This window comes from Pteropus vampyrus, unplaced genomic scaffold, assembly GCF_000151845.1.
Source record: "Pteropus vampyrus isolate Shadow unplaced genomic scaffold, Pvam_2.0 Scaffold75, whole genome shotgun sequence".
NCBI lineage: Eukaryota > Metazoa > Chordata > Mammalia > Chiroptera > Pteropodidae > Pteropus > Pteropus vampyrus.
In genome coordinates this window covers 2,764,129-2,782,237 of record NW_011888856.1, presented here as the reverse complement: position 1 = coordinate 2,782,237, position 18,109 = coordinate 2,764,129, and the positions used below count along the sequence as shown (strand labels likewise).

The following is an 18,109-nucleotide window of genomic DNA, read 5'->3' as shown; positions in this document are numbered from 1 at the left end:
TTAGTGGTTAAAGGAGGAGGCACACAGAATAAGGGTGGAAAGAAGCAAGCATCTGGGCAAAACCAGTTCGAATCAGAGAAAAAAAACCTACATTAGAGAAATAAAGTTTGTGTACAGTTACAATAGAAATGAAAATAGCCTATAAAATTAGTTGACATCAGAATATAATTTACATGTAATATATCAATGTGTAGTTTTCCTAACATATTTGCATTTTTTACTTGAAAATCTGGGAGGAAGATGACCAGTAATGCCATTTCGGGGATTCAAATTAGCAGTTAAGGGGAAACATTTTTGGATAGCAAAGAGTTTTTGGTTCATGGTAAATTTAAGTTCCATAGTAAATTCTTCATCACTGTGCTCATTCACGAGATAGCTTTTTCTAACACATTCTTTTAAATGAAGTATGGTGTCTGAGTTATATTAGATTTTAAATGTTGAAAAAAATTTTGAAGCTATTTTGAGCTCAATTGTTTCAGTTAAGACAAAGCTATACTAAAATATGTAGGTTTTTGCAACCTAAAAATTCATCAGTGCTTAGAAACCTCTGAAATTGATTGTAGCCATTACTTGCTTGATTGCTTTTCTTTTTCAAAAAACAGTAGCTTTTAAGTTTTGTTAAGCTAATAAGAGGTATAGTAATTATGTACTTTTTATTATAACTATAATATGTGCTTATTTCAGGGATTATATTATTCCTACTTTAAGACTATTGTGGAAGCACCCTCATTTTTGAATGGAGTATGGATGATTATGAATGATAAGCTGACTGAATACCCCCTTGTTATTAATACATTAAAAAGGTTCAATCTTTACCCTGAGGTAAGTTGCTTTTTCAACTCTGATTTTCTTACTTTTTAAAAAAGTGTGATTTGTATTAAATGCTACTTCTAAACATAAAGCATGATTCAATACATTAAATTTATTGTCGTTTTAAAAAGAAAATATATGTCTTCTCTTAGAAAGGAATGTGAAAAAAATCATTATTAATTTTGAAGTGCTTTAACTGATTCTGTGGGAACTATTATTATGATTCATGGTTTAGAAAATGTGAGCATTATCTGTATTTGGTGTGCCTGTAGGGATTATTGCAAGGGAGTATCATACTTTTATAAGTCATTTGCCAAATAGTGTTTCTTCCCTGTCTGGGATTCCTTCTTTAATTGGATGTACTTTCTCGGGAGGGAGGGCACCCATGAGGCAAGAGAGGAAGGCAGTGACGTCAGTAACTTTGGGGGCCTCTTCTGTACATCCCTGCCTTCATTTGACGCACCCCTAGGCATTCTCCAGGGCTGAGCCAGGGTCGCCTTCCTCCGGGCTACCCTCCTGGACTTGGAGGCTCTCCAGCAGAGCTCGCGGCCCCCCGTGCGCCCCCTTCTTGCATGACGCTGCTGCTGGGCATGGCCGATGCCAGGGCCATGGCTCTCTGTCTCTGCAGGGGTCCCAGGCACTGCCTCAGGACCAGCACTTACTGGGGCTGTCAGTCGTTTGCCATTGAGTGAAAGGAGGACCTAAACTTAGAGATCAGTGAGTCTGATTGATTAATGAGAAGCTAGAGACCAATGAGTAACCACCAAGGTTCAGTGTTTTCCTACCAATGTGCTGCTTATTATTGGGTGCTTCTATAACCATGTCCACGTTTACTTTTACAGAAGTAGGATCACACAAGAAAAATGCCATCACATGGCACGTATTTTTTTTAATAAGTGCCTTTTGTATTTTAAGACTATTTATAACCATCTTCTTATGTCATCTTTGCTTCCATAGCATCATTTTTAATGGCTATGTATACAATGTACCATCGTTTATTTAGTTTATAATTTATGAAAATTCTGCTTGTTTTCAACCTTTTAAAATATTCTAAAGCTTCATCTTTGAAGTTAAGTCTTTACGTATATTCTTATTTTTTTTACGCTATAAATTTGTTGATACAAAACTTTATTTCAGCAGAATATATACTTTAATGATTCTGGGACATGTTGCCAAAATGCTTTCCAGATAATTTACACCAACTGAAATTTCTACCAGCAGTGTTTCTGAAAATACTGGTTTACCTTAACCCTTGCTAATTTGATTAACCTTTTGTGCACTCGCTATATCTCTCTGTGTGTGTCATTCCATGCTATTTATAAAAAACTGCATTTCAGTTTTAAAAATAATTGCCTGTTCATGCCCTTTCTTTATATTTCCATTGAAATTTTATAAGAGCTCATTTATTATATGGCAGATATTAGTACTGTGTTACAGATAAAGCATTTTCCCCCAACTTTTTGTTTGCCTTTTAGCTTTGTGTATGATGTATTTGTACTTTTTTCTGTATACAAATATTGTATCTATGGATATTTTTAATTTATGGTTTTTATTTTATTCATATATATATAAAACATCTTCATTCTGTCTAGTTGTTAAAATTATGCTTTTGATATTTACATGTTTAATTTATCGGGAATTTGTTTTGGGGTAGTGTGGGGTAGGAATCTAATTCTCTATTTTTTCAAAATGGTCTTCCGCATAACCTAACACTTTGATGAGCGGTCCATCTTCTCCTCGCTGATTTGGAGTAGCGTTCATTATTGCATACATCATTGTTGTGTGGATACGCTCCTGTCTGCTTTGGGACCTTGTGTTTAGTATTGCCTTAGGCTGGGGTCCTCTCAAGCAGGCTTTGAGTTGGAGATTTCCGTGCTGAAAATGTACAGGGAGGTACCCTTGGGGTAAATGCCTGAAGGGGGAAGAAGGAGGCCTGATAAGGCCTGAAGAGCTGGCTGTGATGCGGCACAGCCGGAGATTCAGCCCATCGCATGGGAGCGCTGGAGCTGGGATGGCTCCGCACAGTTGTCCTACCTTGAGGCTGGGGCCCTGGCCTTCACATCCCTCCTTGTTGACCAGGCAGACAGAGGATGCGGTTGTCCTTGGTAGCGGGTGTGACCTGTAATGCATCTGTCCTCTTCAGCAGAGGGTAGTTAGTTCCCTGTGAGGGACTCAGCTGGGAGCTGTCAGCTACCAGCCTCCCAGCCACTGCGGGAATGAGTGTGGTTCAGCCCTGAAGGGGGCCTGGGTGGCAGGCAGGCTCCCTGCCACCTTCCCCGCGGTTACTTCGCTCCGTCTGGCTAGGCTTGTGCCAGTACTGCACTATTTTAATTGTTGTAAGTGATGCATTTTAATATCTGTTAGGACCTTCTTTTTAGTTACCTCTTTTTTGTTATTCTTCTAGGCAACAGTTCTAGCCAGACACTTGAGATTTTAATTAGTATTTTATGTATGAATTAATTTGAGAGAGAACTTGCATCTTGAAAAATTAGATTTATTCAGGAAGACATAGTATCTTTGTATTTGTTCAAATCTTTTATGTTCCTCAGTAGAGTTTTGCCATACATTTTGCGTGTTTCTGGTTACATTTTATACCCGCTCCTGGGCGAACAGTTGAGGACTGACCAGTGCAGAACCTGTGTAGGGGATTGTGAGGCCCATCTTCCTAGATTTCAAGTAGATGGTACTAGAAGGGAAAATGTGATAATTATCAGACATCTTAAAAATATTCCAGTAATGAAACTGTCAAGGATAATATTTTTTCTCATAATGTCTCTATTTTTAAAAAATTAGGTAATCTTGGCCAGCTGGTACAGGATATATACCAAAATAATGGACTTGATTGGCATTCAGACCAAGATATGTTGGACGGTCACCAGAGGAGAAGGACTCAGTCCAATTGAAAGCTGTGAAGGCAAGTTCTTTGCGATATTGTCCAGTTGTCTGTTGTAGTGTAATAGTCACCCCAGACTTACGGTAGGAACAACCACCATTTTATTGTGCTCGTGGGTTCTGCAAGCCAGGAATGTGGGCAGAGCACAGCGGGCCGGCTTGTGTCCGTGATGTTAGGGGCCTCGGCTGGGCTCAGGTGGCCGTGGCCGGGAGACTGGGATCAACTGGGGGCCGCTACACTTAGAGTCAGGCTCCTGGGCTAGGGTGACTGCGAGGCGGGGCTCAGCTGGACTCTCAGCTGGGACACCTGCATTCGCTTTCCATGCAGCTTGGGCTTTTGTGTAGCATGGTACCCCAGTGTCCGGCTTTTCTTGAGTAGCTCAGAGATCCAAGCTGGACATCACATGGCCACTTATGACCCAGCCGCAGAAGTCACATAATATGGCTTCTGCCACACTCTGTTGAAGCAGTCGCAAGCCCAACGAGACCCCATACTTCTACGAGAAAAGTGCCTGGGAACTTGCAGCCTGAGTTAAGCCCACACAGCTACTACCCACTTCCATCTATGTCCCGTGATGGTGGTGTGTGTGCGTGTGTGTGTGTGTGTGTGTGTGTGTGAACCAAGGCAACTGTTTAATATATTGGGCAACCATTTTCAAAATAAGCACGTTTTAATGTTAATTGCCAGACACTTAAAGTCATTAATAAAATATATGTTTTGTTTACTTTTAAAGGATTGGGAGATCCTGCTTGCTTTTATGTTGCTGTGATTTTTATTTTAAATGGACTCATGATGGCATTATTCTTCATATATGGCACATATTTAAGGTAAGACTGTTAAATTGAGAATATTTTAGTATGTGTTTATAATAGTATATACTAGAATAATATAAATAGTGAGATTATTGTTAACTTTTGGTTTGGTTTTATAACAGTGTCATTTCTAATACGTCTACTTGTAGACATAAAATCACTTCCCAATTGGATGATTTCACCATTGTCGTGGCCAGCCGAACTGAAAGTAATTTTAGAGGCTTAAATAGAGCATGGCGGAGATATTTGATAAATTTTAAATATTCATAGGCATTTGAGCATCAGCAATATATATTGTTTACATAAAATGTGAAGGCAAGGACCACTCATAATGGCTTTTACTCTGCTAATGTTAGAACAGAAATATGTGTTTTATGCAGATATTTACTATTTTACCTAATTTACTTCATAATTGAGCAACATTTCTAAAATGAAAAGATCGACAAATTTTCTAAGGGTTTTTATATTTATTTATTTCTCTCTCTCTTTTTTTTCTTACAATCTGCCACACTGTATACTTGTTACCGTGAGAGCATCTTTAAATTTTCTTTTTACTGCTCGCTGATTCTTTGTAGTAGAGAAGTATGAGCATAGGCCTGTCATTTTCACTTTGGTTTAATGAGTTTGAATCCGCTGTTCTCCCATTCTCTTTGCTTTGGAAGTGTGGCATTTTCATTTTAGTATGTCTAAGATGCGTCGAGTTCTTAGCTCAGTGTTTTGAGTCTGTAGCAATTACTCGATAAGCATTTATCAAATGAGGTAGCTGTTAGATCAGTTTAAAATATATTTGCATATAGATTTAAAATAACTTCGATGCTGCTATTTCTGACTTAGCTCTAAGAAAGGTCTTTTAATTATTTAATTGGGAGAGATTGAAATGAAAATGAGTGATTAAAAGATGATGTGACAGTTTTTGTTTTTGAAACAAGACACACAGAAATAACTTAACCAAAAGTATATGGTAATCAGGAGAATAGGCCGACCCGAGGGAAAGCAAGGCCAGTGTGCCTCGTATCATGATGAGCAAAAGGAAGAGAGACTTGGGGACATTTATTCATTTCGCTGAGTACCACCCATCTGTCTCACGGGCAGCTTCATTACATTTGGGAGATCCAATTTTAAGGAAGAGAAGTTAAAATATGGAACGTGACATTATTGCTAAATTGCTAATCTACAGTTATGCCACTTTTTTCATTGAAAGAATTCCTATACACTTATTAAAGTCATCATTCAGCATCATTTTCTTAAAATGGCTGTTATAACCATCATTTCAAAGGCTGAAAGTATCGTATCTGCAGCAGAGAATGTCCCTAGGTCTCTGGCTAGCCTAGGCTGTCATAATCAGACTGGAGGACAAAAAAGCTGTGTGGAAACTCTACATCGTGGGTGGAACCTGTTAACATTGAGTTTTCATATAATTTGAATAAATGATGTGGGAGGAACTTAAGAGTTACTGCCAGTTCTTTAGTTTCCTTTTAGATATAAAAGAAAATAGAATGTAACGGAGGTCTTTCAGGGTTGTAACAGGGAAGTGAAATGTTTGTCAGGTTAACTGAGATGGAAGATAACATAGAAGAATTTTTAAGAAGTGATCGGGTAGGAAAGAGAAGGCCTGAGTGAGTTAGGAGCCACTGTCTTCTGTGTGAGACTAGAACACGGTTCATTTGCAAGGCGCCAGAAGAATGCCTGCCTTCACAAAATATTTTTTAATTGAATGAAATGAATGAATAAATTATGGAATAGAAAAACTTAGCTCATGACTGCCATCTGTGAAGAGCACAATAATAATATATTATTATCTATGCCATATACTTTATTGGCATTTACCAATTTAGGACGTACTTTTCCATTGGACTCGTTCAAAGGTTTCCACTGCAGATCCCGCCCTTCACTTCAGACTCTTCGTTTGTTGAAGTAGTGCACGGATAGCACTTATTATGTGCCCAGCTCTAGTCTAAGCTCTACAGTCGTAAACTCATTTAACCCTTAGCGTTAGCTCTGGGAAGTAGGTTAACCCTTTTGCAGATGAGGGGACTGAGGCGCAAGAACCTTAAAGAACTCCCAGGGCCTCGTAGCCAGTCAGCTGCGGAGTTGGGATTTGAGCGCAGACTCCAGCGTGTGTGCTTTCAGCTGCCGTGTTCTGCTGTCTTTATGGATGCACTCGAAATAGTCTTTCTAATAGCAATTCAATTATTTGCAGTTTTAATTAATAAGTTAATATGTATTTAAAGGTACCGAGTAATGAAGAAAAAGCTGTTTATTCCATTTCCAGAGAGGGTGTTATTTACATTTCATACAAAAGTTTCAGAAAAACATTTCAAAAGAGCATGACGCTTAGAAGGATCTAGATTTTATTCTCTTTTCTGGAATCGTTCGTTTCCTGAAGGTTCTGAGGCTGCTGAGATTTTGCTGGTCGTGTGCTCGTACTTCTGTAGGCGTGGTTCACTTCACTCTTTCTCATGTTGCCATTTATCAGGATCCCGTTTTGCTCCATTTTTAGTTCTCATACATGTATGTGATTTTGTAATCATTCTAATAGTTTCTTCATCAGTTAGTTTTTCTTAGAATCATTTCGTTGTTGCTGTATAAATTGGAATGAAAGGTAAGCTGGCGTGTGCGTGCGTGCGTGTGCGTGCATGCGTGCATGGGTGCTGGGGGTGAACTCAGGCTCCTTTCATCTCGTAGCTCCTTCGTTCACCAGACTCAGCTTCTTCGCATATGGTCAGCAGACAGGAAAGGGGAGAGTCGAGGAGACACGTCTGATTCTTAACCTCCTCAGTGCAGAAGTGACACCGGGTCCCAGTGACAATTCTGCACTCCCCTGCACCTTGTCCGGGGACACTCGTATGGTTGAGGGCCGGAGTCCACTCACCGAGGCACGGCCCTGTGTTCCCTGTCCCTCTCTCCCGTCCCCTCTGATGTAAAGTTTCTGAGAAAACTTTTTAACGTTTTGGTTTTGTTTAATCACCGTGGCCAGTCCGATCTGCCTCTGGTCTTTTCCTCTTTAGAACACGCACCTTTCCCTGTCTGTCTGCACCAGTTCTCCGTCGCTGCTCCGCCTCGGTGAGGAAACCGCTGTCCCTGTGCGGACGCAGTGCATCGTCAGGGTGTCTGTCCCTCCGTGCAGAGCGTCCACCCTCCGATTTCCTGTTTCTGTTTCCGTGGTCATTACAGGTTCACAGTGGCTTCTCTGATACCAGAAAGAAGTTTTAAAAATCCTTTATTTCTAGATATGTTTTAGAAGCCCCGACGGCCTGGAAGATCAGTCTCTGTGCCACACCTCCCTTGTAACTTTGCTTCCCGTCCCCTTTCTGTCCTGCGTGAACGGTCGTAGTTAATAGAACCAGTTTTCCTACTCTTTCCTCTCATGGTCCCACCTGAGTTACCTGTGAAGTGACTCGGTGTTCTTTTTAGGCTCTGTGACAGTAAGTAGATCAGCTTTTCATATGAATTCTCTACTCCTCCCCTGTATCCCACCTGTTTTAAGGAAAAGTTGAATTTCCTATTCTTTCTGCCAATTTTGCTTCCATTATTTTGACTTTTTTTTGTTGTTTATCATGTAAAAATCGGATCTTTACTGTTTTTGTGGGCCACATTTTTTGGCTACACATGTGTCTTAAATAGGCTGTGGCTCACACCAGCTCAAACTTTTCCACCCTCATGTTTTGTTTTTCTTTGGAATGTTCTATTGACTGGGCCTGCCGGCACGTCTTTAATCTAACAGTCGTGTATGAATATTTAAAAGATAAGTATTTGTCTTCAGTACGTCTAAATCAATGACAGTTATTGGTTGTATAAGATATACAACCAAGATATACATATAAGATATACAACCAAGATATACAAGATAAGATATACATATAAGATACTGGTGTCTTTATTCCAAAACCTGCTTCTTTTTATGTCACTGCATCGGTAACTGACACTTTAACCTCACTGCTGCCCAGGTCTGACCCCTAGAATTTTCGTGACTTTCCCTTCAGTTACTTTTGAAACCCAGCTACTCGCAAAACCCCGCTGGCTTCTTTCTTTGGAGTATCTCTGGCCTCCTTCACGTCTCTCTTCGCACCTGCAGGATTTAACAAAGGCTCCAGGAGCAGTGTCCGGAGGTGACAGTAGAGGCCCTGAGCTTTACAGGAGTGTGCTGGAGCCATGAGGGGAGCATTTTCTCAGGAGAGTGACATTTCAGGAAAGCGAGACATCTGGGCAGAGCCTGAGGGTGTGGGGAGGAAGTCGTCCTCCACGGAATGGAGAATCTGGGGGGCACAGTGACAAGTGTAGGTGGGAGTTGGGGTGTGGTGGTCGGGTCACAGCAGAGGCTGGACATGGCGCTGATGCTCAGTGGGAGCCTACGTGTGGGGCCAGTGACCAAGGGTCAACAGGGATGGTTGTGACATGACGGTGAGGAGTATTTGACTGCAAGTTTCAAAAACAAAATAAAAAGACTGCCAGCAGCCTTTGATTTGAATAGTTTTTATGTTTCCTTTTATGTTTTCATTTATCTCTCCGATACCTTTTGACTCTGTGGCTCTCTGCCATGGGTGAAACAGTGCTGGACACTCTGGCTGCTGAAGAACCAGTCACTTCGCCAGCTACTATAGAAAGAATTTTGTTTCTCTCCCTGGTAGACAAAGATTAAATTAAAGCCGTTAATCAGTTGTTTGCAACAGACTGTAAGGCTAAGCTGATAACTTTTCTCAGCCTTCCCGACCCTCATTCTCTTCCTCATGTTGACCTTCTGGTCCTTTCCTTAGTTCCCCATTGCCCTGCCCGTCAGCTCAGGGGAGGGCGGTCGGCTCCCAGCCAAGCCTGCTGGGCTTTCTCCAGCCAGCCAGCAGGTGCTGAGGCCTCACGTCTCAAACTTGAGGCTGCAACTCTCTCTCAGTTTAGTGGTTTCCAAGTTATTCTCTCATGTTCTGTTTCTTAAGCATTTAAACAATGTGAAAACTAACTCCAGGAGTTATTTAATGTTATTTTGAATGAACTAGGATTACTTTTTTTTTTCTCTTTGAATGTTGAACTTAGCACGTTTCATCATTCTTTGGTAAATAGGGGGAAAAGCCTCATTGATTAATGAAGCCTCCCAAAATGTGATTGAATCCATGGCACTTAATGATGTAGGGAAGAAGAAAATTATAAAGTTATAAATCATCAGTATTTTTAAGATCTTATCTCCTCATTTTATATCTAAGGAAATTGAAGCCCAAAGGGTAAATGAAACATATGAGTAAATGTGGTAAATGTCTAGGAAGCTTAGAATGTTTTAAAATTTGCATAATAGGAACTTTCATATTTTCTGATAGTTGGTAGTAATATTTCAGAATATAATATTCAGAAAGAACTATTTCTTTTTAACCACTAGGGAATGCTGAAATATCAACTGCTCAACTGTAATGGAAAAAAATTAATTTCAAGTATTCTGATGACTACATTTTTTCTGTTCAGCAAAATAAGATGACCTCTGTGATAGTCTCTAAGGATCAGAGGGGTGGGGTAAACGCCGGGGACACTATTGTAGAGTTGTCGCCAGTCACATCATTTCATAGTGGTTATAATTCAGAGTATTCCTTGTAGATAAACAAAACACGCAAGCGTACCAGAAAATCTGCCTCCCTTTTTGGTTAAACAAAGCTGTCTACATTCATGGAAGATGCTGGTTCATAATCTGTATTATGGTAGAACAGTGTGTAAGTTTGAAGTAGGGAAGACCCTCACAGACAAGAGAGGAGATGCAGAAGAAATAAAAACATTGACATTGAACTGCATAATATTAGCTACGTAAAATTTAAAAATTCTTCCTAACAGAATACACCATAAATTATATCAAAAGACTTTGTCACGCATATAATAGTCAAAAAATAGATATCCACAATCTTTAAAGAGGGATACAGACAATCCAATGGAAGAATGGACGAGAATGTGAGCAGGCAATTCACAGAAGAGAAAATGCACATTGTCTAAAAAAAAAAACAAACAAAAATAACCCCACTAAAAATGATGATCTATACAAGTAGGCAGGACATACCAATTATAATAACGGTGAGAAAAAAATTTCCACCTATCCGAAGGGCAAATGTAGAAGGGTCTGGGCCCATCAGGTGCTGTGTTCTAAACCCTGTACATTGTGGTGGGGGTGTGGACTGGGTTTTCTGGAAAGTTCACGTTCTTTGACTTGGCAGTCTCTCGGGTCCGGCCAATGGAAATAAAAGCACCACTATTCATATGTACAAGGATGTTTATTTTAACTTTTTTCTTTTTTCTTTTTACTATTATAACTAGGAATTGAAAAATATCTGTTATGTCCAATAACAGAGAAAGGGCTGAACAGATTGCAGTGTTTATACTATGTAATATTTGATACCTATTGAAAAGAGTGCCTTGGGTTACATGTATTGATTAGGAATAGTCTTCATGATAGATCAGTTAGAAAAGGAACAAATTTCAGAGGGATATTAATATGATCACATTAAAATGTATGTTTGCGTGGGTTGGAGAAAGATTTGGAAGGGTGGACACGCAGATGTTATTACTGGCTGTCTGAGGTGAATGGGATTGGGGGGAGGGTGTCAAGGACGAAAACTTTTTAAAATATGAAGACTTGTGTACTTTTTCTCTTGTTAGAATAAGTTCGAAATATTAAAATAAATGTGTCTGTCTATCTAATTTTTTCTTTAAACTTCAGCTAATTCTTAACCTTTCTTCTGTCTCGTCCCCTGCACTGAAAACTGGAGTTTGCTCGTTTGCTGGCTTGCTGGTCTGTGTCTGTTCTTGGCCTGTGCTGTACCACTTTCTAGCAACTTTATCTGTCACTTATTTCTGCGACCCATCACTTCAGCTGCTTCCTGGCCAGTACACTGTTTCTTTGCCTCTTTATATCCCATTTGTGCCAGTCCTGGTCAATAACCAGTGAGGGAAAATCACACAGTCCTGCCATTAGTGTCCTTGTGAATTTGTGGTCTTGAACTTCAGTTGATCCTTTAAAGACAGCTCTGCGGCCCTTCTGTCTCCCCTCCCTCTCTCTCTCTTTAAATGCAAGCGGTATTTCAAGCCTTTAACACTGCCACCTCTTCTCCTGAGCAGCCAGTGGCCATGTCCCCGCTCTGAGGAAACGCTCACCTCCACAGATCCTGCAGGCTCCCCCTTCCTCTGTGCCAAAGCTGACCGGCCCTCTGTGCTGATATTTGCATTGTATTTCAAATATTTTTAAAACATAAGAAAGATAAATAAGGGTAAAGAGGGTCAAATCTATGGTGACAAAAGGAGATGTGACTTTGGGTGGTGAGCACACATGGAATACAAGATCATGTATTATACAAGCGTACACTTGAAAGCTACATAATTTTATTAACCAGTGTCACCCCAATAAAGTTAATAAAAAACCTTTAGCTATAACCTATTGTTTTCCAGCATGTTCTGTAGAAAGGCAGCTTGGGGATGGCATGTGGTATTTTCCAACTTTAGGACTATTAAGCCCTTTTCTGTACTTGCCTTCTTTTCCTGAATGGATGTCACGTGTCCCAGGAAAACAGTGTGCACAGTGCTGAAGGACACAAATAAATCCGTGGCACTGAAGAATAAAAAAAGGAAGATTGGGTTGCACGTGCACAGTACCATGACTTTCAACAGTTTCTTCTTCCCTGTCAGTCTGTGTGTTTTTCTGTTCATTTTGAAGATGGAAACGATTTTTTAAAAAATGAAACTTGTTTTGACTAACGATACTTCAGAAGAAATAAGCTATTTTGTAAGTAAGTATAGTAGAGTCCTAGCGTGGCTAAAACTTTTTTAGTAGTGGACGGTTGTCATGTTATGTGATTTCAACGTTTTACTAAGATCGACCTGGATTTCTGTTGTTTTTGAGTTTCACTGTAATGTCTTCTCTTCCAGTGGCAGCCGACTAGGGGGCCTGGTTACAGTGCTGTGCTTCTTTTTCAATCATGGAGAGGTAAGTAGTCAACAGGTGTTTATTTTCAAAATCTTTATGGGATTTTACTTCTAGAAATACAACTTTCTTCTTTAGGTAGTCAAATATTTCTTTAAAAATTTTAGGAGCTTTTACTTATAGAAATATAGGTTTCTTTTTAAAAGTTAATTTCTTTAAAATCTTTGGCAGCATTCTTTAACTGTTTGATCTTATTTTGATTCACAATTTAAACACTGGCATTTATTTTAACTTTTCAGGATCATTGTATCTTTTATGTGATATATCTCTTAATGATTTGAACAAGTAGCGGGTCTGTATCAATTCTTTATAGAATTTAAAACCGAAAGCTCACATTTTAGTTGTAATAGACATAAGCCAGCCATGGATATAGTTAATTCCCTTGTGTTGGGATAACTTTTCATTGAGGAGCTATATCATGCGTTTTTATTTTAATGTATTTATATTAAACTTTGATACACTTTTCATTATCCTTTGTAGAATATTTTGTTATAAATTTGCATGCACCGAAGGCCTTTCTGAGATGAGCAGCACTGTAAAAAGCGTAGACTCCAGATCTAGGAAACTGTGTCCAAATCCTGGCTGTGCCATTTAGTGGCCATGTGACCTGGGCCGATGGTTTAATCTGATGATGTTACCGGTCTCGCGGGATTATTGGGGATGTTACACGAACTCCTATGTGTAAAGTGCCTAGAACAATGTTTGACACATAGTAACTGCTACGTAATTGTTGTTTGTATTATTATTATTATTATTAATAATTTAGATTACATTCTAACAAATTCAAGGTGCTGGTGAAATCTTTCCATTAAATTAATCAGAGTTGTAAATGAGTTTCTAGTAATGTATCTCTGTCCAGTTTTCTTTCATGGTAAGTAGGTGCTATATGAGGGGAAAAGGAAGGTCAGCTTGCTTTGCGTGTTTATACACTAAGTGTCTACAGTATTCGAATGTGCACATGCTACAAAGCTTTAAGAGGAGTCAAAACAAACCTTACCAGTGGAGTCAAGGTTGAACTTTCTTTATTATTCAGCAGGTTACCAATAGATGTTGAACTAAATATTAACATGCTTAGGATTGAGAGTCATGGAAATTTAAAGCTAGAGTAGCCTAATAGATTATAGCATTCGACAAATTATTGTACTATAACATCAATTAATTCTGAATTTTGAGCAAGAAAAAAAGTTATTTGACTCTTCTTGACTGTATATGCTGCTCAGTGTCAGTGTAGACCGTGAATTCTGTAAGAACGACCTAAGAAACACGAAATAACCATTTAACAGTGGAAGAAGGGAGCATTGCATGTTCACGTGAAACGCTGGAGAGAGGGGTCATTGAAGCTTTGAAGCCAAGGCTGAGTTTCTGTCTGCAGAGCAGGAAGGTCCACCGCGCGGCTGCCCTTAGCGTCAGGGGTCAGTGATCCCCGGTCTCAGAGTTTTGATACTCATGGAGCACGAGCATTATTCCTTACAAAGTCTTTTTAGTTTTTAACAATAAAATTCATACTAATTATTTTATTTTTTCAGGTCGGTAGATTTTTAAAAATATTTTTCAGCTATTTGGTATACTTAAACATGCTTAGACATCATTTTCTACTTATAAGGTGAAATAAATGTGATTGAAATTTAAATTGCAGCTTTACTGAAATAGTCAAGTAGATAATTGTACTTAAATCAGTAACTATAGCTTTAGCGTAGAAAAATGACCATTTTGTGTAGTGACGTATATTAAAATCGAGACCATAAACTGAAGTTTTGGGTAAAAGTGGTGAGAACTCAAGTAACTGAAAACTATTATAATTTTGTATTTATTTTGTTTTTCAGTTTGTGAGATTTTCAGACTTTTTTTTTCTGACTTTTAAAAGTGTTGCCTAAAGTATATAATTTTTATATGGGGGAAACATCTTCTCTGGTGGTACCTACTCTTGCATTTAGTGAACTTTTCTACATTGTCACAGTGTTTTGCTTACTGTGATTGCTGGCGGGTTGCTAATTGGTACCCTTCTTTCAAAGAAGAGTTATTTTAATCATGTGAGTGAGTGGTTTAGGTGCCAAAAAATATTTGTGAATTATTCCTTGCTTTTAAGTTCTATTTCCATTATTTAGTTTGTTCTGTACTTGAGTCTAAGATAGTAAATGACATACATTTAAAGATATTTTTTCTCTCAGATAGTTTTTCAAGGGAAAATTTTTGCCTTAATGAAGGAACTACAAAATGTGTAGTATAAAAGAATTAAGTTATTTAAAATAGAAATTTAAACCCTTCAAATCTGAAATATGTGAGTGCAGTAAAGGAGCTATTAATTGCTCATAGTAATGATTGATAATATTGAGGTTATACATTTCATAATAAAATTATGCAGATGTTCTCACTTATCTAGGTTTTTTATTAAATGTTGATTCCCTCCCTCTTCAGAATTATTGCTAAGATGAAAGCTAGCAGTTTTGCTCTGACTTTAAAATATTTCCTTCTGAGATGTTTGCAGCATGGTTGATGCCGCAGGATTTTTAGCGTGCTGACTGAAAAGCATGTAGATGAGTATGTAAAAATAAAAACCTAAATATAATAATTTCCCCACTTTGAATGTTAAAAATTCATTATGTATGAAATAGGTTTGTTTTGCTTTTTCACGATGAGATTAAAAATTATTACCAAGCATGACTGACGGTGTTTTATATAAAACGCGTTCATAGATATAAAATCCGCCCCTTCCTTTTTTGAATCCAAAGTAATTTAAAGTATATAAAGGATTGCTTTAAAGGCATATCTAATTAACCTTTTTTATTACCTGTAACGTATTTCTGATCTATATTAGTTTCTTAAATATATTTTAACTGAACTGAGATGAAAAATATAAATGTACACATTCTTAATGATTTATTGTCATAGTTTTGTCATTTATATAAGGTTTGGAAAGGAATTCTCAGAACACTTTGAAAACAGTCTCATTAATCCTTGTAATATTCTCGTATGATCGATAAGTAGTAAATAATATTCTCATATGCATTAAAATGGAAGCACCGAAAGGTTAAGTGTGGGGCTCCAGGTTGCTAAGCGGGGAGAGGATTCTAAATTTTCCAGCTAACCAGTAATCTCTCTACAGACTTCTCTCAACACAAATAATTCTGAGATAGGGTATACGGATTTCAGTGACAACACCACAGTTTGTCTTTTGTAACTGAAAAGTCCAGAGATCTTTCTTTGCCAATTTGTGGGATTTTTTTCTTTTTTCCTTTTTCCCTCTCTCCCTTCTCCCTTCCCTTTCTCGTGCTGGTAACGTTTGGCCAGGACATTTATTCTGCGTCTTTCATTTTTTTCAACTCAGTTAATGTATGCTGCAGACCTACTGAATGCCAGGTTCTTGTAGATGCCTGGCATGCGTCAGTTGTTAAAACAAAGATCCCTGCCTTTGTGGGTAACCGTGTGAAGGTGGGGTGATCTTCCACTCCAGGTGGGAGAGTTCTGGCCTGTCGGAGGAGTAGCCAGGAGGCCATTTTGACAGGAGCACAGAGCGGCAGGGAGGAGGCCAGGCAGTCAACAGCGGGAGACGGACGGGGCTGATTCTGTGGTCCTGGTCGGTCATTGTGAGGTTCATTTGGAGCAGACAGAAGGGCCACTGGAGGATTATATGCAGAAGAGTGACATGATTTAAATGTTTTTTGCATTAATTTGGAAAATAATATAAGTGCCAGATGCATTATGTATTCAGGCTGTTGAGTGGTATGCCTGTGGATTTGTAAATTGACATTAAACTTACCTGAACTCCCCAAGTCCAAAAAAAAAGAATGTGCTCATCTTTGTTGAGAATGAACCTGTGGATGGAGATTTGAAAACCAGCCTATAATTTAGTAGTGAACCAGCCTGAAGTGTCCTTCCCGACCCGACCCCTACTGGATCTCACCACTCTCCAGGCTGTTTTCTTTGCTTCAGACCTATTGTCCTTCCTTCCTTCGTGTTCTCGGGAAGGACCGGTCTGTTTCTTTCCTCAGGGCCTTTGCACATGCTTTTTCTCCATGCCCTGCACACTTCCCTCCCCCTTCGTCTCCTAATCAGGGCCTGATTAAGTCCTCATCGTCCTTGAAACTGGACGTTTGGGTTTCAGCGGTGGTCGTCATTTCTTCCTGCAAATCTGGGTCTTCATCTGGTATAATTTCTCTTCAACTTTACATACTTTATTTTTTGGTGTAAATCTGCCGCCTATCTCAAAATGTCCTTATTTCATCTTTATGGTTTGAAGTGTAGTTTTGCCAGAAGAGTTCGAAGTCGATAGCTTTCTCTTTCGGGTTTTAATGTATGTCATTCTTTGTCTTATGGCTTCCATTGTTTGATACAAAGTCAGCTGTCATTCTTCTTACTGTTACCTGAATGTAATGTCTCTCTTCTGTGGTGGCTTGACAACTCTCTTTTTAAATTTGATTTTATTGATTTGATGGTGGTGAACTTAGATGTGGTCTTATTTGTATGTATCCTGCTTAAGATTCACTGAACATCTCTGTTTCACATTTTTTAGTTTTTGAAAAATTTTAGCAAATATCTTCTCTTCAAACGTTTTGTCTTTTCTATTCTTGTATCTTCTTTGAGGATTCCAATTCCATGTGTGTCCAACTTTTGATGTTATCCCATGGTTTTTTGACACTCTATTTTCTATCTTTCTTTGCTTCGCTTTGGATATTTTCTCTTGCCGTGTCCCTGAGTTCACGGATAGGATATTCTGTACATTCGGCCTGCTATTGAGCCAGTCCAGTGAATTTTTCATTTTAGATGTTATGAATTACAAATTTAGAATTTTACTTTTTTCCTAGAGCTTCCATTTCTCTGCCGAAAATTTCCATCTTTTCACCCATTCTACCCTTCTTTTTCTATAAAATTTAAAACTTAATTATTATAGTTATTTCAAAGTCCTCGTGTGCTATTTACATTTGTGTTACCTGTAACTTGAATTCTGCTGACTAGACTTGACTTCCTAATTATAATTCTGTATAGTCTTTAACGTACCCCTGCCAGGCTTGACAGACATAAAGATTTCTTCTAGTCTGACCAGCTTAGTGGTAATATCAGATTGTTTATCTTTAAGCCAATGCACTTTCTTTAAACCGAACGATGGACTTATTAATATATTCAGTCTATGTGCAGAAAAATGATTGAGTATAGAAACTGGGATAGTCCATTAATTAACTTTAGGGTAAGCTTTTCAGAAAGATTGATATTTGACTATTTGTTATTTTATTTGATCCCCTCTGCCACTTTTATATATTGTGCAGCCCAGGGTAGTTTGGGCAAAGAATTGCAAAAGAAAATGGAAGACTCCTTTCTAGCAGCCCTGCGAATAAAAATATTATCGTCGATGACTACGAAGAGTTTTGAAGTCTTAGCTGGTTTTGCCGAAATTTGTGTGAAAGAAGACGAAGTCTAGTCAGTTTACACAACCAGTTAGAACGTAATGTTTTTAATTTTGGCAGAATGTGATCTAGCTGGCACGTTCCCCGCTTCCCTTCTAGGCTAGAGTCGACGTTTTCGGCAGTTCGCTGTTGACAATTCACGATGTTAATAGCTCACAAGATCTTATGCCGTGTGCGCCTCCCTCTCCGATGTTTCTCACTTTCCAGTTTTGCTGTTGGTGGAAAACCTAGCAGCTTGTTTTGTAACACACCATTT

General features: G+C 38.7%; 1 protein-coding gene across 1 annotated transcript in view; it reads left to right on the top strand.

Moving 5' to 3' along the window:
- Window positions 1–18,109, top strand: part of DPY19L1 (dpy-19 like C-mannosyltransferase 1) — a 59,401-nt gene that overhangs the window by 4,972 nt on the left and 36,320 nt on the right. The window contains exons 3-6 of the mRNA XM_023532041.1: window positions 685–822; window positions 3,604–3,724; window positions 4,437–4,530; window positions 12,400–12,457. Of these exons, the coding sequence (XP_023387809.1) occupies window positions 685–822; window positions 3,604–3,724; window positions 4,437–4,530; window positions 12,400–12,457 (411 nt within the window). The remainder of the gene's footprint in view (window positions 1–684; window positions 823–3,603; window positions 3,725–4,436; window positions 4,531–12,399; window positions 12,458–18,109) is intronic.